The sequence below is a fragment of the Myripristis murdjan genome, chromosome 24 (assembly GCF_902150065.1).
Source record: "Myripristis murdjan chromosome 24, fMyrMur1.1, whole genome shotgun sequence".
Lineage (NCBI taxonomy): Eukaryota > Metazoa > Chordata > Actinopteri > Holocentriformes > Holocentridae > Myripristis > Myripristis murdjan.
Window position 1 is genome coordinate 15,076,481 of NC_044003.1, and position 23,931 is coordinate 15,100,411.

General features: G+C 41.2%; 2 protein-coding genes across 2 annotated transcripts; one reads left to right on the forward strand and one right to left on the reverse strand.

Moving 5' to 3' along the window:
* Nucleotides 1-1,369: 1,369 nt before the first annotated feature.
* On the reverse strand, nt 1,370-4,465 carry atp5mj (ATP synthase membrane subunit j). The gene is made up of 4 exons (XM_030046550.1): nt 4,325-4,465; nt 2,650-2,773; nt 2,383-2,403; nt 1,370-1,506 (listed from the first exon to the last, which is right to left on the reverse strand). Exons 2-4 carry the CDS (start codon nt 2,771-2,773, stop codon nt 1,493-1,495), a joined length of 159 nt encoding a protein of 52 aa, XP_029902410.1. The 5' UTR covers nt 4,325-4,465; the 3' UTR covers nt 1,370-1,492.
* A 1,485-nt stretch (nt 4,466-5,950) lies between these two features.
* On the forward strand, nt 5,951-23,510 carry cfap44 (cilia and flagella associated protein 44). The gene is made up of 34 exons (XM_030046869.1): nt 5,951-6,033; nt 6,472-6,634; nt 6,839-6,941; nt 7,053-7,269; nt 7,880-7,994; nt 8,388-8,552; nt 8,952-9,101; nt 9,494-9,541; nt 9,868-9,961; nt 10,382-10,476; nt 10,572-10,781; nt 10,920-11,030; nt 11,163-11,315; nt 11,665-11,874; nt 12,937-13,079; nt 13,509-13,788; nt 14,046-14,098; nt 14,195-14,357; nt 14,464-14,594; nt 14,804-15,000; nt 15,136-15,227; nt 15,279-15,331; nt 15,748-15,925; nt 16,855-17,096; nt 17,250-17,502; nt 18,306-18,509; nt 19,207-19,399; nt 19,496-19,579; nt 19,890-20,020; nt 20,134-20,250; nt 21,017-21,218; nt 21,827-21,987; nt 22,134-22,271; nt 22,812-23,510. The coding sequence occupies exons 1-34, from the start codon at nt 5,951-5,953 to the stop codon at nt 23,100-23,102; spliced, it is 5,223 nt and encodes a 1,740-aa protein (XP_029902729.1). The 3' UTR covers nt 23,103-23,510.
* The last annotated feature ends 421 nt before the right edge of the window (nt 23,511-23,931 follow it).

Below are 23,931 nucleotides of genomic sequence, written 5' to 3' on the forward strand. Positions count from 1 at the left end.
TCAGTTCAGATGTCAAAATAATACACAGTGGTGACTGACTATTGAGGACATCAAACTACATAGTTGTAAATGTACAAGAGCATTAGACAGGCAGTATCATTCACCTGCCAAGTACACTACATTATGTGGTTGAGTGTGAGTACACAGCTGTCAGTCAGTGGAGTCAAGTACATTCTTCCCATCACATATATCTAAATGAATTACACCCATGATGCACACACACATACCAAAACATTGCAGGGTTATGGGTTAATTCACTTCCAGTTTCAGTGAATTAAAATGTAAACCAAAGCTGGGCTTCAGATGCTATTAATAGTACACTCAATCTAAATTTTTGATTCCCAGGAGGGATATGACAACAGGACAGTTCAACGTTGCCACTCAGCTTCCTATCAAGTGACTGTAATGTGTAACTAAAAGGTCTATGAGTTTCAAGTGATACTCTTAACTGTGTGAAGTCCACTCCCACGGTCACGTCAAATGAAATTAGACTGAACCACCTTTACAGCCACAGAGCACATGGGAGCAGACACTGTCTATTAAGATGAAATAGACTTGTGACCAAAGTTTCTGGTTCAAATTCAGGACAGCCTGTGTAAATGCAGCTGGGGACTGAATTATGCTTCTGATGTGCCACTGAGCAAGGCACATGAACACTTCTCCAGTGGCTTTACTGTTCTTGAACAGCTTAATCCTGAGCACTGAATGGTTATCTCCAACCATTTTGGACATAATTATATGCAAATTTGTTATGGAAATTTTGGAAATGACTGACAAGGTCATTGGCATGGGCTTTAATGCCATATTTACATATGGTATTTACTATAAGTACTGTTTTTGCCTGTAAATAGCATTGCCTTTTGGTTCGATTTTTACCCTTAGATTTATTTAAAGTCAGCGTATTTTACTTTGTTGTTTACCTTTCAACTTTCCAGATGATGTAAATTCTTTCAACCTTTTGCACTTTGGTAAAACTCTGCTTTGCTGCTTTTTTTCCCACATCTGTCTGATAACATTTGAGGCTATTTTAAGACTAGAGCACAAATTCACCAAAGTCACTGGTTGATTGCAGACCGGGTTCAAGATTAGGAGAGGACATTGAATTTTAGTGCACAGGAAAGCTTCCCCATGATGATAATGGCATTAGCAGTGTCAGAGGTGAAAATACCATTGCTATCATCTCACCAAGACAGACCAGTTTATCATAATATGCAGTTGTTTTCTTTTCTTTGTAATTCATTTTAAGAGTGATCTTTCTTCTCTGAGGTGACAACACTGCATAGAAGAAAACGCCAATACTGCCTAAACGTAGGAGCAGAATCATGCAAGGACATGTAAGAAACGCTTGGAAAACAATGAAATTACAAAGTTTGGGGGTTAACAAATAACTTTATTTGCTCCATATAAACAGACACTCAAACATGAAGTCAGAGTCAAGCGGTCAGGGCGTTATTTCACAGCAGGGACAGTGATGGTCAGCATGGTGGAAAACTCAATGGGCAGGCTCTGCAAAGGGAAGAGGGGCACAAAAAAAAAATCACTCTATCAATGACAGAACTGGTGCAACAAAGAGTGTCAAATCAGGTTAAGAATGAATTTCCTGAAGCACCAAAAAAGCACTAAAAGTAATGCACTAGCTACACTTTCAACAGTTAAAAATAGAAACTAGTTATGCCCTACATAAATTAGTTGAAATGTCAGTGTACATATTACTGGTGCTTTAACTGATCAAGAGGAAAAGTAGACATTATAGGGATACAACATTTAGTAAAAACAAATTTGCTTGGTTGTGATGTGAAAAGTGTCCTGGAAACTGCAGAATTCTGCCTCAGCTGTCCTTTAGTGCCACCTAGAGGCCATTACAGTCAAGCTCAGGAAGTGTAGGTCTGCCTGATTCTGTGGCTTTACTGTTTTCTGTGGGCTGGGCTGTGTAACACTTCCTAACAAAAAACACTCTGGGTTACAATATGGATTTTAAAACAAGGCAAATAATAGTTTTATAGACTAGATTTTCAATTTTTCTTTTGTACCTCAGCACTCATAAAAATGTGAGAAACTTCGATCCAAGACAAAAAAAAAAAAAAAAAAAAAATATATATATAATATATATGTATATATATATATATATATATATATATATATATATATATATATATGTATATATATATATATATCTGTGTGTGTGTGTGTGTGTGTGTGTGTATATATATATATATATATACACACACACACATATATATATATATATATATATATATATATATATATATATCTCGCAACAAAATGTACACCAAGTCCATCTGTTGATGTATTTATTTTTTGACAACTAATACCACAGGCTATACACAATAAATAGGAATAAAATATCATTTGGCTACTTACTGTCCTTAACAGCTTTTTTGCCTGTAATGGTAAATTAAAAAAAGAAAAAAAGTTGTAAGTCACATTAAAAACATCACAAAAGCATAAAAAATAAGTCTTTGCAGAACTTCATTGAAATTATGCCAAGTAAATAATTAGATAAGAGACATTCTACCACATTCAGATTTCAAAGTCCAACAACAAGTTTCAGTGTTTTTAAATAATTAGTACACATTTCTCTTGTGGCTGCACTTTCAACAGTTAAAAATGATTTAGTCTTGAACTCACCCCCAAAGGAAACCTTGTAGTACAGATACGTCATGATGCCAAGTCCCACCCACATCTCCTGGTATGCCTTGGTGTAGTACGGGCTAACCTTGGCCCACCAGCTAGCAAACATGCGTCCAGCCATCTGTGGGAGAAAGCCACAGTATTAAAAAAAAAACAATTTCCAGTATCCAAGCGGTCTTCACAAACATGACAATTGAACTGTATAGCTTATGCCATCAGAAAATTACTTCATTTAAAGTTATCCCAGATTAGATTAGACCAGTATAATCAGAATTGGATCTAGCCCCGATGCTGGTCATTGTGTTTTGGAGAAAAATGATGCAAACATCAAAACTTAAGCAGTTTAATTCTGTCTTTCTGATATGAAAGTACATGTCTAGTAGAATATAAGTTAAGACATTTCACAAATCATCAAAAATCACTCAATGAGTCATGCAACTAATACATAAAGCTGACCTTATTCCAACAGGGTTTCAGCGTTTAGAACCAGTTTGTTTCATTGACACAATCTACTTCCAGTAAAACAACAGTTCTTATTCTCATTACTCGGGATTCATAGCCCTGATGGATCTTCCTTCTTAGCCACACAATCAGGGACTAATTTACACCTGTGATGCAAGGAAAGTGCTTATATGGGGGGAAGCAAAACAAAAATAATAAAACGACCCACAAAAGAAGTTTTAGTCTGGTGCCAAGTACAATGATTGAGAACAACTTTTCTGCAACATGTTGTGGATGTTAGTACGTTTTATTGTATTGAATATGTACTGCTTCATGAATAGCTGTCATGACAACTTTAGTTGTGTCTAAAAATTACTAAGAAAAATCTAAAGTAATGTCCTAAGACAGTGTTTCCCAAACCAGTCCTCAGCCCCCACCACTGTCCTGCAGGTTTTTGTTCCAGCTCAGACCTAACCGAAATTAGACCCATGCACCTTCATACATGCCCTGTTCAGGTAGATCTGTTTCAACCAATCAGTATGAAGCCCTTAAGACACACTTCATTCATGAAGGTAACATTAACTTTAGGTGTCTCTCCTGGAAAGGCTTCCTTGATCCGTTGCATTAACTCTATCCGTGACAGGCCTAACAGTTAGCTTAGCCTCCAGCACTGACGACCTGGAGCAGCTTATTATCCCTTTGATGCACCAAATGCATTCCTGGAACAGTCTTCACTTTGTGTGGAATCAAGAGACTTTGCGTAGGCTCCGACGTGCTCACCAACTTAGCTAAGATACCTATCATGATGTTAAATGAGCTAAAAGCTAACATCTAACCCTTCAAGAGCACCAGGCAGTTATCTCTGTGGTGTCAACTAGTAGCGATGGCAGCGTGGAAAACAGCTGCCACACAGTAAGAGACGGGTTTCAGCAGACGGAGAGCCGGTTACACAGCATCTAGCTATAATTTAAACATGTCCAACTTGGTAAGTCAAAGCTGTCCCGTTAGCCTTAGCCCTCCACACAGAGCACTAGGCCTACACAGTGCACAAGCTTTAGCAAAAAGCTAGCTAGGTTAGCTAACATGAATTAGCCAGGCCGGACAAATGTGGCACACAAAAACATATCATGCATGAATGAAAGCCTCTTTTAATCGCGAAGAAATAAAAGAACAAACACTTCACTGTTATAATCGACGTAATTTTGCCAAACTAGCACTGAAAACCTCTCACCTTTCAGTTTGTCACACTACAGCGGGAAGGTCAACAAGCCGCTGCTGCTGCTGCTGCTGCTTCTGAACGTCAAAGTCGTGGAAGCGAGATTGTTCTTCTTCTGCTCTGTGTATGTAGCTCGCACTGATGTTTTCACACATAGCGCCACCCACTGGAGATTTCCCTCAACTGCTCAACATAAATTAGGGAAATAATCGATGTCAAAAACATTGTTGCTATTCAGTTTCTTTGTGCTGTCCATAGTAGACCGCATTGACAAAATTAATGTTAAGTATTCTTACTATAGGCAAAACAATCTATAAATCAGACAAACTGAAATGCAAAAACGCTCACTAATTCGGCCGCTCAGAATTACAAAATACATTTTTTTTTTAATTTACAGTATGTCCTTACAAGACAGGATACAATTTGTAAATTAATTTTATTTAGAATACAATATTTATTTGGTGCTCTGAAGACGTTATGCCAAAACATTTGCTCCAGTACTTATATTTTAATCATGGTAAAAATCCAACGCGTTCAAAACGACATTGACCAGGAGGCTTTGCCATAAAGTTGCTTCCGCGTTGGCGTTGCCTAGCAACGTACTCACATGAAAAACGGAGTCGGACAGCCCGGTGATAGTTGCACATTTACAAGGTAACGTAGGCAAATGTGCCTCTAAAACGAAGTTAAAACGTTTTGATAAGTATTAAACGTTTACGGACAGTTAAAAATCTATTTGTTAGTTTGTTCTTTCCTCGAGCTATCAATTTACCTAAAAGTACCTAGCAGCTACACAGGTAACGTCCGTTTACAACAGCTGTCGTTGTGCTGATGTTGTCCCCTCACTTCATTTTACAAACGAAACCACAAGAAAAGCCAGGAGAGAATGAGGTGGCACACCATGTGAATAAGATAACTAATGTCTCCTCACAGCCTCTCCAGCTGAACAGGCTGAAGGTACACAGACACAAGCTGGCAACGCTTCACTGGACTGTAATTTACTGAAGGTTGAATGAAAGGATAATAACTCCTGGCCCTTTTATGTTCAATTTGCGAGCGAAGACTAACGTATTATGCATAACTTTATAATTCAAAAATACAGGTACTTAAAATATTATCATTTTACAAGCAAAGCTAATATTCCAAAGTGGAAAGGGGTTCAGTGTTAAAAATTGCAGTACCATAATGAAAAGAAGTATTCCATTGAAAATAAAAGGCCTGCAATCAGAAATTTGCTCAAGGAAAGGGTCCGGGAAAAGCTACAGGTGTCACTAACTAACTGCTCCATATATTTTTGGCTGGTTTACTTTAAAAGTATACAATTTTTTTTATCAGGTTATCATATATGTGGCATGCAAAATGTTATTCTGCAAATGAACTAATTACTGCAGCCATCAGATGCTACATGTCCCTCTGAAATGCAGTGCAGTAAAAGTCTAAAGCATCACAAAATTAATCAAGAGTAAACACAAATATCCTTTTCAATACACAGCTTTAAAAAAAAAAAAAAAAAAAGGCGCTGGCCATTTCAGTGACTGCTGTTTTATTTGTCTTTCCTCAGCTGCTATGGCATCTGATACTGAAGCACCAGCAGGGCAGCAGGAGGGTGGTGAGAAACCAGGTAGACCGCTCCCTGTCGACATGTACTATGACTATGAGAAGTTGTACTCCAGACCGTCTATCACAGCAGACTCTGAAATACCTGAAAACCTTTTGCACTTCCTGTATCCTTTCCATTTCATTAATAATAGTTGCAAGCACAGATTGTGTTTCAGCTGTAAGACTGAGGCACCCCAATGCATCCTGTGCCTCTTAGTAATTGGAGTGATCTCTGATCCAGTTTGACACTCTTGGAGTGAAACCTCTTTTTTGCCTTTTCTGACTTTCTGGTGAGGACTGAATATATGTTGCCGCCACTGTTCTGAGTCATCACACTTTTCTCAAAGGATATTAAATAGGAATCTCCTCTGCAGTAATTTGGGGAGTACGTGTTGTGAGGTGATTGTTTTCAAATCCACTTTGCATGATCTTGCTTACAAATCGACGTTATGATGACAATATAATGAGATTTACATATAATGCATACACACATGACCATTTGACCATTTTGCTGATATCATGATCAGTGTGCCACATCCTTAACTTGTCATTATTGCGTTAAGTCACTCATTTGGCTATGAGTGTGAGCGCAGAGCCAACCTGCAGCTGCTGGATGAGCAAACTGTGACCTTCATAGCAGGCAATCTGCTCATCCTGATAGATGTTTCCACCAAGGAGCAGCGCTACCTCCGCTCCTGTAGTGGCGGAGGAATTGGTTCTATTACGGTAAGCTGACTCTCTGTGCACAAACTTCATATCATGCATGACTTGAGCCTACGAAACATTGAAGTCCTCTAAGATGAATACTCAAATGTATACATTTTAGAGACCTATCCATGCATGATCCATGTTACTCAAATGTTTGTCCTGGTATCCTCTTGTGTGTGTGTGTGTGTGTGTGTGTGTGTGTGTGTGTGTGTGTGTGTAAAGGCACACCCTAGCAAGAAGTACTTTGCTGTGGCAGAGAAGGGAAACCAGCCCTACATCATTGTCTATGAATATCCCTCACTACGACCATATCGCATCCTCAGAGGTATATGAGGAAAAATGGCAGAGCGTTAGAGCGTTATGTATCTTGAGTTTCTTATGATGTTCTTGTTGCAGTATGTACTTTATTCTTATTTATGAGAGTGTTTGTCTCTAGGGGGTACAGTTAGGGCATACAGCTTTGTGAATTTCAACCATGAAGGGACCGTGCTGGCCAGTGTGGGCAGTGCACCGGACTACATGTTGACCTTATGGGACTGGAGGCAGGAGGAGGTCATGCTGAGGTGCAAAGCCATTTCTCAGGAGGTGTACCGGGTCACCTTCTCTCCACACAACCCAGGACAGCTTACAACCTCAGGATCTGGACACATCAAGTAGGTGGCAGTTAGATTGCACAACACTAGGTCCATTTTTGACTGTGGCAGTTAACTTAAAGAACACACACTGTTTAGTGGTAATACATCTTTGATTTCTGGGCTTAATTTGTTGTTTGGTGGTGCTGTTCTTATTCAAAGAGATGGCTGGCCAAATGTGGATGGCATGACATTTCCAGAGGCTACAATACAGTTTGATAACAGAAAATGCTTTATCTAAAACATCAATGGTAAAGGTTAGCTTTTGGTGTCAGTCCCTTGCAATCAAAGAGTAAGGGCTTCTTTCAAGAGCCACCATTTTGAACTAACCCTCATACAGGGAGAAATATATCATAGAAGAGGCACAGGGACCAATTTCTCCACCACAATAGCGGCAAATGGACCAAAGTGCAAAGCAGCAACAGCTGGTTGCATTTTGAGTAAGGGCTATAAGTCCTGGGACATTTTGGACATTTCTCTTGAAGCAGGTTGAGGAAAAGTAAATTACAACACATGACAATATAGCTCCTAGAATGCACTTAACATCACAAATTGATGATATAGGCTGATTTTTTCCCCTGTAATATGATGGTTGTGTATTTATGTGATGTAATCCTTCTCTCTTTGGCAGGTTCTGGAACATGGCCAGCACATTCACAGGTCTTAAATTGCATGGGCTTGTGGGGCGATATGGGAAGACCGCAGTGACTGATATTGAGGGCTATGTGGAACTTCCTGATGGCAAGGTCTGTCTTCCTCTTCTACATCATGCAGGGTACCCAGTCTCCCCAGACCTAGAGGGTCTACAAAAAACACACAAAAGTATCAGAAGAGTAGGGACATTATTGCTGTAATGTAGTGATATACATACAGCTATTGAATATATTTTTGGTAGTTTTAACTAATATCTTGGTAGGTGTTGGAAAGAATAATCTTCATCTATACTGTGATATGGTAGAGTTAGTAGGAACAAAGTGACCCAATTCTTAAAGTCTAGAAATGAAGACTAGTGCATTTTGAAACTGAAAGCATGTAGGAAGCCAGTTCGTAAGTGCAGAATATGTTTTGATTCAAAAAGCCTCAATGAAACTCCCGGGAAGTGAGTGGGACCCTCCTCAGCCCTCCTCTCCCATTGTCAGGTGGTGTCAGGTTCAGAGTGGGGCAACTTGCTCCTGTGGGAGGGGGACCTGATCAAGGTGCAGATCAGCCGTAAGGACGGCAGGACTTGCCATGCAGGGACTGTCCAGCCGTTTGCCCTGGATGAAGAGCAGCTGATGACATTTGGCTCTGATGGAGCGGTCAGGGTAAGATGTCCATGATCTCATGCCCATACGATCACACTTCACTTTTGCGGTATGTCTATCAAACCTCCATCACCCTGAAATTAAATATGATACAATAGTGATTATTTGGATTATGTTTAAGTAAATTCATCGTTAGGCAAAAGCAAATAAAAAAGAAAAAAATTAAAAACAGGCAGACATTATAGGATGTTGCAAAATAACAAAAACAACAACGATTAAAACTGCATACTGGCTAGTTGATCAGTTTGTGATTAATTATTTTGTGATTTCTATAAAATATTCTAAAACAGGAGTTGGCTGGAAGTGCTTGGAATTAAGGGAATGAGGAAGATATTTGCCTGAGGTTGAAGTAGTTATGATATTTCTAGATCTTAATGTATTTTCTCCCTTCCCCCACAGGGCTGGGACTTGCAGGGCATTGATGCTGCAGACTGTGATGATGATAGCGGTATGTTTGAGATGGAGCCCATAAATGAGATGGTGATTGGACACAACGTCAACCTCTCCTCTGTGGTGAAGAGCTCCCTGCCTGATATCTGGTTTGCACAGGTCAGAGTGCAAAGGTCACACTAACTAAATCTGTGCTATAACTCTGCACTTTTGTTGCTGGTTTAAATTTCACATTCCTCTGCATTTGTGGTATAAAACATCCCATCATCATTGTCTTCACCTGCATTACTAAAACATCTTTCCCTCTGACACCTGTCCAGTTTTCCTCAATTCTGATGGAGATAGGATGGCTATCCTTAGCAACTGTACCATGCTCCCACTCCTATGTGTATCAGTGAGAATTTTTTGGTGGTTGGTAGTTTTGACTGATTTCCCACTCTGAAATATTTTACACATTTGGGCCCAGATCTCTTAACTGCGCTGTACCTGATCTCATTGATTTATCTCATTATTAAATGCTTTATCTTTTATCTTATTGTGTTGTCTTGTAGGATTCCAATGGAGGAATTTGGAAGTTGAATCTTTCATTTCTGAACAATGTAAGTTTCTAGTCCTTATGTGTGTGTAAGAAAAGCATTATTTATTGAGTATGTGTGATCCACAAGTACATTGCTGTTTCCATAGTTGGCCATATTTGATGTTCCTCTGGAATACTGGTGTCAAACTTAACTGGATGTCAGTGATGTAATGATGATTTTCTCACCAAGTGCAAGATGTTTAGGTGGCCTCCAAGTATCTACTTTTATGTACCTGAACCAAATAAAACTGAAGAAAACACAATGTAAAAATGTATTGTGCTTGTAGAGTAGGATAGTTCACTTTTCTAGTGGGAAAAAAGTTTGTTATCATGTGTGTGATGACCCAGGAACCAGAGTGCCTGTTTTCCTTCCATGCTGGGGCAATTCAGGGCATGGATGTATCAAGACTAAGTTATCTTATGGCCACGACTGCTCTGGATGGTGAGTAAAATACACCTGAATGCATACACAGTTACATATGCCAGTGCATTACAAACTGGATTGGCTGGCTTTTGGTCCCTTAGTTATACATGGGGTAGCTGTGTGTGCATACAAGACAAGGTTCATGTGTTTGTTGGTTTCCCATCTATACAGACACCACTACACTACTGGCCCACAGTATTGTCATATTAATACGCATATGTCAAGCTTTCTCCTAATGTTTCCATCAGCTGTGGAATGCACCTCTCCCTTTAGTAAATGTATTTTTCCAGCTGTATGCTGCACATCTGTCTCGTCTATGACACTGCCAGTGGACTTCAGTAGACAGCCTATTATTATCACAGCCAGCCAGGCTATATTATATAAAAATGGGTTAAAAATGGGTTAAGCAATCTCTATGCGTCTGTCTCTCTGTTCCAGGTTCCCTCAAAGTTTTTGACTTTCTGTCAGAAAAGGAACTGACAACCATCCAGTTCAAACAGGGAGGAACTGCGCTCCGCTGGGCTCCACCTTTGGTATGGATGTGTACTTTGTCTACAGATGATACAAGCTAACAAACACTGTGTGTTAATAGAAAGTTGACTTGTATTTCCCTGGCTTCTGTACACAGGTGAATGAGAGTGGGGGTTTGCTGGTGATAGGCTGTGAGGACGGTGTGGTCCGCTTGCTGGAGCTGTACAACCCCCAGAGGCTGCATGGGGTCATTGGGCATAGCAGCAAAGGAACTGCTGAACTACGACTCAAACAAGCCTTCAAACCACACAGTGCACCTGTGACTGCTATTGCCTATGACCGCAATGGAGAGATCCTAGCAACGGGGGTAAGGGACTGCAGTAAAATTAATAAACTCTCAAAAAACATGACACAAACCTGTATGAGAGCATATAGTGCAACTGTTAGACCGATGTTAAAGGGAGCCATAGATGAAACTCTGTCTAATCACCCCATTTCTATCCAGAGCTCAGACTGCACTGTGTTCTTCTTCACTGTCGGGGAGAAATACCACCCCATCGGCTTCATCAGTGTTCCTGGACCAGTGCAGATGCTGGAATGGTCACCTCATTCCCATGTGAGTCTGCCTCCTGCTGCTGTTGAAATGCGGGTGCTAACTATTTCGATATGCCCAACCCGCACACACCCAAATCTCTGTGACTGCACACTGTTACCTAATTACCGAAATATCCCTCACATTCTTACCCAGAGCACAAATACGCTGCTGATTCTGTGTCTGAGTGGCCATGTGGTTGAGGTGCAGTCTCCAGACTCAGAGGCCGAGAACCCAAGCAAGACCTACCAGCTGTCAGGGCTGCCTAGCAGATACTTCAGATTCAGAAGCATCAAGTCCCGCATCAAGGTCTGAACTGAGCTTGGTCACATTGTCTGACTGCTTCTGACTACTTCTAGTTATTTAGTGTCATTTCCTCCACATGTATTTTCTTATTTCTTATAGCATATATCTTGCTTTTCCCTTCAGTTTTCTGAAGCCCTTGTACAAACCCTGACCCTGACCGCTTTCCATGTTGCAACAATAACCACACATATCATTCACATTCGTTGTTTCAGACTTTGATTTGCTCTGCTAAGATGTTATTGGCTTAAGCATGCCCTGGTAGTGGTTTCATTTTCCATCTGACTGAAGTGTGTTCATGATTATGCAATTTTAGCTTCAGTTTGCATTTGGCTGTTTCATTTGTGTGCATCAGAGGGAGGAGGAAATTGCACGTCGTCAAGCCATAAAGGAGAAGAAGAAGAAAGAAAGGGAAGAGCAGCTTGAGAAAATGAAGCAGCAGGGGGATGATGACACAGAGGAATTGCCAGAGGAAGAAATGTTGCCCCCCATCTACATCCCTGACCCTCCAAGCCCAGTCCACTGTGCTTTCTATTCACAGCCTGGCATGTTCTGGCTCTGCATGGTACACACACACACACACACACACACACACACACACACACACACACACACACACACACACAGAGTCGTGTTTCCATCACTTCAGAGGACATTACATTGACTTACTATCATTTCCTGGAGATTTATCCTAACCTTAACCCTAACCACTACCTGCCTAACCCTAACCCTAACCTTAACCTAACCCTAAAGTTATCTTAGCTTTAAATCAAGTCTTCACCCTAAAATTAATGATTTTCACTTATGGGGACTTGCTTTTTGTCCCCATAAGGGAGGCGAGTCCCCACAACATGACTGTGTAAACAGATTTATGTCCCCACAACATTAGCAATACCTAGTACACACACACACACACACACACACACACACACACACACACACACACACACACACGTCTCTTTAGGCATTTGATCCAAAAAGTAAAAAAAATCACCTGAATCACTTGCTAAAAATGCAATGTAATAGTAAAGGGAAAATCCACTCTTATTCACATAAACATTTTGAAGAAACAGCTATTTGTAATATACCTTGAATTTTTGCATTTTGACGATGTGAATGTGACTATGTGAGTATGATAGCAGAAAGTTTTCAGCAATCTAAAACATCAGTGGTAAATGTCAGGTTTTGATGACAGTTCCTCACAATCAAAGATCAAGGGCTCGTTCCCAGAGCTGCCATTTTGCATCAGTGCTCAACAATCATGCAGGGAAAAATATATTGTAGAGGCATAGAGACTCATTTCTCCACCACAGGAGTTGCAGGTTCACCAGAATGCAATGCAGGAACCTCAACAGACTAGAAAGTAATGCAGACACATGACATGTCAGAAAATAAAAATAAAAATAAAGCTCCTTGGTTGCTAAAATATATTCTGGGAAAGGTGGGAAATCACCAAATGATCTAGAGGAGGTTGAGACAGGTTTAAGAACAGCTGGCTAATCAACAAAGTAAATTGCAGCACTTGTCACAAAGTAAGTCCTGGAATACACTGAAGTTGTTATATGCCTGTTAAAAGAGGATCCAGTAAGATCATTTTCTCCTGTGCCTTATTTCCCTTGTCTTGCAGGGGGGCTTTGACTCAGGATTCTTGTACCACTGTAAGTTCTCTGAGAAGCAGGAGGAGGATCCAGCTGAGCACCATGATGAGCCGTTTGACTTCCTGCCGGTTCATAACACAGATGACGATCCCATCTGCTCTGTCACCTTCAGGTAACTGGCCAGCCATGAGGCACCAGTGTATTGTGTACTATGAACACCGTGATTCCCAGCCCTGGTCCTTTCTGGGTGGAGTTTGTGTGTTATCTTCATGTTTGTTTGGGTTTCCCCCCACAGTCCAAAGACATACAGGTCAGGTTATCTGTTGACTCTATATTACCCATAGGTATGAATATCAGTGTGTTTGTGTGTGTTAGCCCTGTAATGCTGTAATGAACTGGTGGCCAGGCCAAGGTATTTCCCTGCCTTCCAACCAATGCATGCTGGTTTAGTCTCCAGCTTCCCATGACCCTGGTTAGAAATAAGCAGGTCTGGATAATGTGTGGACAGATGAATGGCTTAGTTTAACCTCAGAGGTCAGTGAAGTTCCTTTTGTTTTTATCTCACCTCACCTCACTACTACTTGTGTCCTCTGTGTCTCAGCTACAACAGGCAGCTGATGCTGTGTGGTATGCACTCAGGCACGATCAGGGTTTACCCTCTGCAGCCCGGCGACCACAGCTTGGCCTCCATGCAGGCCTACTGGGCACTCAGTGTCCACGACAACCAATATGGACACTTGCAGCACATCCGCTGCAGCTTTGATGACCAGTTTGTGCTGACAGCAGGAGACGATGGCAACATCTTTTCCTTCAGCCTGATTTCTCCAGACGAACTGCAGAAAGCCCTCCAAGTCAAGAAGGCTAAAGTGCCCTCACCTAGGGTCAGTCAGCCTTTCATCCATTTTTGCACTGATTATCTGGTTAGGGTTGTCCTTAAACATGTGGAACTTCAGCTCTTCAGCAAGGGGCCTCACAGTGCTCACTCAGTAGCAGAGGGAGTGTCTGTTATTTTTTGGAGAGTTTTCATTGAGTGTGTCATAAACTCTCTTGTGGCAAAAAAGCTTTAAGCAAGTAGCTCATAAACTGTGTGGGATTTATGCTGGAAAGAGTCTGGGCTAAACATTTGCTTACCTAACAGGCTGCTCTTGAGACGGAGGATATCGAGGATATTGAGGACCCTGAAGCTCTCAGGTGAGGGTGGACAACTTGCACTGATCACACGAATTGCATGCAACATGGCTCCACACTGATTTGGTATTTTCTCTTTCTCTCTCTCTCTCTCTCTAGCATTGAGATGGCCAAGCAGAGGGCAGAGAAGGATCACATGCTTAAGGAGGCTGAGTGGAAGAAGGCAGAGAAGCTTAAGAAGCTGGCTGAGCTCCGGAAGAAATATAGAGACCTGCTGGACATAAATCACAGTCTGCCAGAGTACATTTGCCTGAAACCTGCGGTACACACAGACAGTCACACACTCAAACTCTCTCCAGTGTCATCCACTGTTAGAATTTGTTGTCTTTATCTGCCCTGAATTGTGAATATTGTGTGTGTGTGGGCAGGAGCTGCAGCTGGATCTGCGATTCACAGAAGAGGCAGCGAGGGTGACGGCCCAACGGGTCAGAGAGGCCAGAAGGGAGCAGGCCTGGTTGAAGGAGCAAAATCGCATGAAATTGCAGAAACTACACGACCTGTACTGGCTATCTACCCACATACACACACACACTCACACACACACATACAGATTAGACACACACATTTGCATGCTCATATTTGATTCATATTTAGCTTTTTTCCTGTTTTTCCCAGTTTTGTGTTTTTTAGTGCAGGTTTTTAGGTGGTTTTAGCCTCCAACTGGAGTCCACACCCGCTCAGCCCTCCTCCTCCTATGATTCCCTTTAGGTTTAAGGACTCTCTGGAGTCAGATACAGTTACTGTGTTTGCCATCCGCTCCGGCCACAGGGTCAGCTCCTATCGTCTGACAGTGCTCACTGAGCATTTCCCCCAGCTCAAACAGCAGGACAAACATCGTGGATATGATGCATCGGTGCACAGGGAGTCCATAGCGGAGCCTGCCGAAGACACCAGTGTAATAGAAGGTAAGAAAAAAAGTTTTGTTTCATTGTGGGTTTCCTGTCTATGTGCTTGTTCTCAGCTCCAACACACTACTCACTTTCAACCTTAAAAAGTTTTCAGGATGTTTGCCTTGTGTGTATGTGTATATCTTTTTCCAGAGAAGGAAGTGCTGACCCCAGCAGCAACAGGTCCAGAAGGTGTCAAGACGGCCAGTCGACAGGCTGAGAGGAGCTTTAAGCCTGCGGAGAAGGTTAAGCTGAGCAGTTGGCGGGCTGAGAGACTCTGTAAGGCAACACAGAAGGCTGAACAAGCCCGGGCCAGGATAGAGAAGAGGAAGAGGGAATGGGCCCAGTTGTGAGTATAGCAAACAACAGCTTCTTCGTATTCTGTACTCATCATGCTGTTTCATTTTCAATTATTTTAAGATGTGCTGTAATTTTAAAAATACATAAAAATGCATATTAGTTGCAAAATCATATTATCCCCCTCATGATGAAAACAGGCAAGGGGGCTATGAATTACACTGTGTCAAAAAAAAACTTTACTGATGGTAGTATATTCACAGGTAAAATTTTAAACACAGACATGATATCTCAAGTCCCACTTGTTCAATTTTGCTTAAATTTGGATGATGCATTTTATGACTGCTTGGTACCAGAGGTGACAGGATCATTCATGTGGGACAAGGTTCTCTTTTTCTTATGATTAGTCTGCATTACTTTTAATAGTGCTTACTGATGCAAAAGATTGTTAAAGTGTTATTATCTCAGTTATGCACAGAAGCCAGATGAGAACAGTGAGGATCCAGAGTATGCACAAGCCATCCGTGATGCCATGGAGAACATGGGAGACTTTAAACTGAAAACAGCCCAAGATTACACTGTCCCAGAACACCTGAGGATGAATGTTGAGAAGAAGAGAGCAGAGCTGCTGCTTCTGGAGCAAAAGGTACACACACACACATATAAACATACCAGCACTACTGAACATGTCCAACTGTTTCTTTCAACACACTTACTCATTTCAGATTCCAAGAGAGCAATATCTGAACCCAGGTTCTATGATATGAATTCACAAATGACCTCTCCATGCCTATGATACTTTTATCCCCATCTGCAAAAGATAAGCATTTTTTCAAAAACAGCACAGTAAAAATCTATTCTTAAAATTAACTCTAATATGGAAAGCCTCAAAATATTGCTCAAACAGTAAGGCCTTGTGTCTTTGTTCCATAACATATATTGTATGTATTTATTTTTCAAATATGTGAAATACCTTTGCTACCATATTACTTAGTTACACTGGTTTAAATTTCTACTTAAAAATACATCAGAGTCTAACTTGGGATGCACCGGAGAAGATGGTCATATCTCTGTTAATTAAGGAGCTTTTGATTCACCCAAACAGCTCAAATTTTGGTGGTAGGTATAGACACTCCCACAGAAGGTGATGAATAAAAAACCAGATAAACGTTCTTAAACATCATTGAGAAAACGCTCCATTCAGAAAATCTGGACTCATCAGTGTAAGGCTTTTTCCTTTTTTGCCCCTTTGTTCTTGTTAAATCAAAAGCACAATACACTGGGGGCTGGTTGGTTGGTAAATATTAATATAGTGTAGTTTTCTTATAATATGTTATAAAATGTTGGTTTACTGAAGTTTAGTTACCATTTTTCAAACAGTTATCTTTTACTGCCATTTGGAGCTGCAAACTTTCAAAATTTCCAAGTGGAGCTTTAATAAAAGCTTTACTGTTTAACTGCCTGCCACACAAAGTGCAACAAGTGACTTTTTTCTACCTTGATAATGTATTTATGTATTTTTATCATTTGTTAAATTAAACTACACAAATTAAACTAATCTATTAATCCTACCAGATTCAAGAGAAGAAAACAGAGATGAATAAACGTATTACAGCATTGCGGGACACCAAGGTTCGCCTTCTGTCTCAGCTGCACTCACAGGCCAGGCAGCTCCTGAGGGTCCAGCAACGCTTGGCCACCAATCTCTGCCGGCCCGTACCCATCCTGCCCAAAATGCTACCAGGGGAAACCCCTGAGAAGAGGCTGTGTTGCAGCCGAGCCACTCTGGAGCGCTATCGGGATCTGCGGGCAAAAAGGTACAGTAGGAGCTGGCATTCAAAAGGCTCTTACAAGCACAAATATTAGGACTGTAGAGTCCAAGTCAGTTTCAAGACCCCCCGTTAGCGCAACCAGCAGGCCCAGCGAGGCATCTGCATTAGAAAAAAAATGCATTTTTTTTTTTTAAACAGGATCCACAATGAGGAGCTGGAAGGGCAGGAGGGGACCCTGATTTTGTTGGAAGAGCTCGAGAGAGAGATGGAAGGACAGGAGGAGGAAGATGAAGAGGAGGAGGAGGAGGAGGTGGATGAGATTCTCTGGCCTGTGGTTTCAGTCATAGATACAGATGTTGAGCCAGGAGTGGAGCTAACTGAGCTGGAAAAGGAGGTCCTCAAGGAGGAAGAGATCAGACTGAAGTACATGCAAGACTGTCTTCTGGAGCAGGTCTGTCTGACTGACTGGTTATACTGGTGCTTGATACTGATGGGACCAACAAGGTTCCTACACAGTTTAAGCATCAAAATTACATTCTTTTTCCAAACTTCAATTTCTTGATTTGATTTGAAGATTTAGAATGCTTGTCATCTTGCCTCTAACTATGCCATATCACTTCATAGATGAAGATGAGGTGACAGGGTCTAAATCCACAGTAAATGTGGAAGTGATTGTATTTTGGGGCAGTACAACAAAATCTTTTCCTTTTCTCTCAACTGTTTTTGTGCAACTTCCAAACTTATCAAGATCTGATAATCAGCCATTATTTTTTTCACATATGTCCAGACATAGCAAATATGTGGAGTATCCCAGTGCTAACAATCATGTGGGGCATGAAGATGTGGTAGTGGTGATGTTGCTGCAGCTGATAGCAAAAACATTGATAATGATGATTTTTGCAATGATGAGGATAAGGATGATGATGATGAATTACCCTGCATCACATTTCTACTATGTGAGAAAAGTTCTCTCAAACAATATAAGCTTTAGCTGAATTATCACTTTAAAGCCACTCATACACCCATACAACCCCTTTTATCTGAAAGCAAAAAGTTTACATGTTGAAACAAAATGGGACATGTGGGAAATCACTTACTGAAATAGGAGTAGATGAGGCAGATTGGGAGAAAGTGCATACATATGCAAAAAAAGGAAATTACAACATCACAAAGTACCTCGTGGACTCCACAAGACTTTACAAATTAATAACATGTAACAGTGTATCTTTGGGTGGATTTTTCCTTGACTTGCAGATGGAGAACTCAGTGCAGCAGTTTGACGCAGAGCTTCTCCTGCTGCGTCACGACAAGCTCACTCTGGACTGCCAGATGAAGCTGGCAGACCTCCGACATATCACCCTCTTCCAGGAGCTTCTCATCCTCACGCAGTTTGAGGAGAAGGATAACATCCTGCAGGAGAAGCTTAATGCATGCATGGATGAGGAGAGCAACATCACGGTATGAGCACATGGACAAGTTGGGAGGTGCATTGTATTTATGAAAATTCAAAATAATTACACCATTATGTTTTAGTTTGTCTGTCACAGCTGAGAGATAAGTAATGAAATCAGACACACAAGACACACAACAACTAAAACTATTGCCTCATTAGTCATTTTATGTCAGCATGCCAGTATATAATCTTTAAGTCTTGGCAGCTGCTTTGCAGAGTTTAGAATCAACTCTATGTTTCTTCTGTCTTCAATTTCTGAAATCCTGTATGATTTTTAAATGCCAAATGTATTATAAATATATTATTATTATGTATAAGGTTGTGAGAGATAAGCAAAGCTTGGACGGTGATGAGGAGAGAAGAAATGCAGCAGCAGTCCCATGAAATTTCTCCTGATGAAATATCTGTCGTCCTGGCTGGGAACTCTGCATAGCAGGCTGGCTTTGAATGTGACCCAATGCCTAATCTGTATACCATGGTCTCACCTGGTCTCAGGAAGAAATGTTAGGTTTCTGCAATGTTGAGTCCATGTCATGACTAAGGAAAAATGCAACCAAGTGTGTGACAAAACCAAGGCCATTAATATGTGGCCATAATTTGTGGAGCTTGTGTGACGCTTACCATGTGCTGCACATTAAAATTCATTGGAGTGAATGGTGAATCTATGGTTTACTAATACATTATACTGCCTGCCACCCCTAGGCGAAGCTAAACAAGTGTAACGAACAGCTGGAACTGAAGCAGACAGAGATAGCCAACCTGCAGAAGAGAGAGAAGGCCTTGGTGGCCACTTTCCAGGCCTCGCTGGGGAAAAACAATGAGTTTGCTGACTTTCTCACCAAAGTCTTTGAGAAGAGGGCCAAACGTGACAAGAAGAACCAGATGGACAAAGAAGGTGTGTATGTGTGTATGTGTAAGCGTGTGTGTGTGTGTGTGTGTGTGTGTGTGTGTTTAAGTGTGCATACTGACTTAACTGTCCATATGTCTCCAGAAGAGGACAGTGATGAGGATTCTGCTGAGGAGGAGGACTGGGAAGATGATGAAGATGAAGATGAAGTTGACAGTTGCCCACCTAGTCAGTACTATACCATCTCTACTTTATTTTTATTCTGTGTTGTATTTATTTCAGTTTGTCTGCTACAATGATAAGTGATCACTGATCACATGATTTTACAAACAGTAAAATCATTCTTTATACTCAAAAAAGCTTAAATCATTATTCTCTTGGAGCATGAAACAAAGGGGAGAAAAGCAAGCATTTGTTTATATGAAAATGTTGTTTTATGTTATCCATATAAAAGTGTATTCAAATGAAAATGCATTTTTACATTGAATATTTTATGTGTGTACGTGTGTGTGCGGGTGTTTGTGCGTATGTGTGTCAGACTGTGACCCACAGCTGTTTGAGAAGGTGACACAACTGCATGAATGTCGGCTGGATCTTGATGCGCTCCTGGCCGAGGAGAAGAAGTGTGCCGATGCTCTGAAGGAGGAGTGTGATACTCTGGTCAAAAAGGTCACACTCACTTTCACATCTGTCTGCCTTCTTGTCTTTCTCTCTTTTACTCGTTTGTTGTTTTGCCTTATTCACATCATACCTTTTGAATGTGTGTGTGACTTGCTCTGCAGAGGGAAGTGGTGCAGAGCAGGAGGAAGGCAGCAGAGGGCGAGCTGGCGTTAATCAACAGGGAGAAACAGCAGAAAATGAATGATCTGGATGTGGCGATTCCTCTCAGACTGCACCAGGTAAACAGAAACACAGCTCACATCTCGTATGTCTGAAAATTACTTCCTCCACCAGCAAAACATCATGCATGCCTCCATATCTTCTCATCTAAATGACTGTAACTTGTACTAAAGCACAGACACGGCAAGCTTGTATAAGTCAGGCTGTACAGAATTCTGCAGGGATACTCTAAGCTAGATCCCCAGGCTGAACGTTTGTCCATTGGCAAATGCCTGATTTGTTTTTGGGTTTTTTTTTTTCGGTTCTGTGTGGTGACATCATATTTCAGGGCCGTCTAAAGAGGGTCGATCAACATACTCCAATCACAGCATGTTGGTTCATTTATAACTGAGTTTCTCTCAGAATTGTTCTGTAAACATTAGAAAATAGTTACATTTAACAGATTTATGTTTACAGTAGAAGAAATGGTAATAAAACAAAAAAGTCAATTTAAGCATATAGAATAATTTGGTCTTTTATACTACCTCTTCTGCCACCATCCATCAATGCCTCAAACTCCCCCCTTAAGCTGACAAGTCATCTCCAAATGTCATTTATAAGGGGGGAAAGTTCCGCCAAGCCAAAAATGAATTTTGAGCCCTATTTTACATTCAGTAATTCCATTTATTAACAGCATTTGAGCACTAATGTGCCAGTGCTGTACTTATCTTACTAAGCCTGGCACAGTTCATTTGCCAGAGGTTAAAATGAGCATCATCAGATTAGCTGACGTCATAAATTTTTTAAAAAATTTAACACACACTTCTCTCTTCTCCTGATTCCCAGATTGAGTTTGTAAGCAATGGCCGGGTGTCATCCAATCTGTCCCTGGCCTTGGTGATGAACAGGAGTGTGCTGCATAGGCTCCAGGAGCGTATTAAGGAGCTGCAGGTGGAGACAAGCCAGGAGAGAGACCGGACATGTCAGGTCCGCAAGCGGCGTGCTGAGCTGGCCCATGAGTGCAAAGAGATGAAGGCCAAGATCCCAGGCAAGTCTCAGTCATCCAGGCCCATACAGAGCAGCCAAGAACACAAGCAAAGGTGGGCGTGACTGTGTCAGTCAGCTTGTCAGCAGAGACACGCCAAGTCAGAGGACACCTCACACAACCATGTCTGGAGAAATTGCAAAAAACTAAAGTTGGAGGAAGTAGGCTTGTCCAAATCGCTGTGAAAAGTTCATATGTTGTTCCTTAGCCCAGGACAAACCTTGTGTCAAGATTTTGCGGTGTTATGCTAATTTGTTGCGAAGTTGTGTCCTAATATGCCATGCCTGCTGCCACACTCCATTTTGTCTAAAGGGCCTGAAATGTTAATCAAGTTTCGTTTGACAGCGGACATACCTGGTCAAAGTTTTGTGATGATGTGTAAATCTATTCAGAGGTCATGAGCCTTTTTGTGATGTGCCACACCCACTACCACACCCCTTGGGTGTGGAAAGTTAGCTACTTCCTTCTTGCCCATGACCAACTTTCCCAGCAAATTTGGTGGAAATCTGAGCATCTGGAAGTTAGGAAGTTATGCTGTCTGATAAACAGATGATCAGATGCACACAATTCATAGTCATCATTGTCATGTGTGTGTGTGTGTGTGTGCGTAGTGTTGGAGGAGCGCTGTAAGGAGCTGATGATGCAGAAGTTTGGGAAGCTGGTGGATCTGGAGGCAGTGCTGACTCTGGCAGAGAACCCAACCCTGGACAAGCTGAGGGAGGAGCAACGACTTCGACGGGCTGCTCACGCCAAGGAAATCAAAGATTGGAAAGTACGCTGCCATGTTTCTGTATCTTCATATGCAAGATACCAGTGCTTTGTTTTATTCTTCACCTCATTACTTACTACTGTATTTTCAAGACCATATGAGACGAACTCAACTGTTTGTGTGTGTGTTTGTGTGTGTGCATTATTCAGGCAAAGGAAGAGGAGGCACGGAATGCACTGATGCTTGTGACAAAGGGTAACACCGAGCGTCTCCGCAGAATGAATAACCTCCTCTGTGAGAAAAAGGCACTGGAGGATAAAATCATCACCCAGCAGAAGAAACTGGTAGTGTGTGTGTGTGTGTGTGTGTGTGTGTGTGTGTGTGTGTTTTGGATATATGTCACCTAATTGAATACCTAATCGAATTAGGTTTGTACAGCATTTCCTGTTTTGATGTCATGTTGAAGTGTGTTTTACTTCTCGCTGCAATCCTGATTTTTCACTCACAGTGGCTCAGATTTGATGCCTTCTAATCAGTGTGCAGAACTAAAAGCTGTATGAAGCCGCAGTTTGTCAATACCAACCCACAGTTTTCACTGTTACAATAAAAAGACTACAGTGGAAAGAAGGACAAAAAGCAGACTGGGCTGGTATTTTTGGATTTACTTCAATTAAGACAAAACAGACAGGCAACTTGGACGAGATATAAACATTAATTTCAGAAATCAGATATGAACAGCAATTCAGAACTGAGGATGAAAGCCTGTGATGTGAAAGTAGCCTAGAGTTACAGTGCTCTTTGGTGTGAATATTTTCACACATACATTCAAATAGCAATTTATATAATAGTTACTTTGTTTTTGTGTGTATGTGTGTGTGTTCATATAGGCCCATAGGAACCCCTTCCAGGATCAAAGGAGGCAGGTGGCGAGGGAGGAGATTGAGAGGCTCCAGAAGCTGGTAAAAGCCCGATCTGAGCAAATAGAGGCCCTCTCGACCGAGATCTGGGCCCTGTCCCATAAAGGAGGCCGTGTTTTGCCCCCCAGCCAGTTGAACCTGCTGCCCCCCATTCCCACCACCACCCACCACACCCACACCAACAAACCAGGACGCCTCTCAAACAGGAAGCAGCGCAGGATTTTACCAACAGCAAGGGAGCTAAGTGACACAACGGCTTAGGGCAGGAAGACATACATCACACACACACACACACACACACACACACACACACACACACACAGAAGACCCTGCTTTCAGTGATCAGTTTCTCATGAGTTATACATATATCTCAGGTGTTCTGAGAGAACTTTAAAAATTAAACTTGATCCCTTTGTTTGACCAACATGTTTATTCATCATTCATCTATAATCTGTGTTCTGTTAAAGAAATCTGTGAGATTTGGGTTTTGAAGTTTAGTCTTCTTCTTTGTTGCTAAGCACTCATCGCTATGTGCTTACTGTCAATCAAACTGTGTGTGCAGTTTTTTTCTTTGTCTGTTCAGCCATGATTCTTATCGCTGCTAGTGCTACCTCACCAGCTCTTATTCTGTTTGTTGCAAATGAACTGTAAATGTAAAATACATCACTTCCTGCAATATAAACATGTGATGTCACATTGTTAACATTTTGGTTCTTTCCCACAGGACTTATTAAATGACTAATAAGAATTCAAGATTAAGTTTTTTTTTTTCCTTATTTGCTATACAGATATAGAGTATGAACACAGAAATATTTGAGAAAGTCACCTTCTATACTAGCAGTGAGTGTGATGTTTATTTACATTTATTTCTGTAAATTCAAAATCACATCCTAGCACAATGGAAAGAGCATACTGTAAATAAAAAAAAAGTCTGTGCAAATCTTGTGAAACATACCGAAACAAATCTGATGTGTATGAATGAGATTTGAATGAAGATCTATAGTTAATATGTCCAGGAGGAGGTACAAAACATTTTTCACTTCACAAGTCATTGGGGAACTACACTACACGCTTAAAGATAAAATACAAT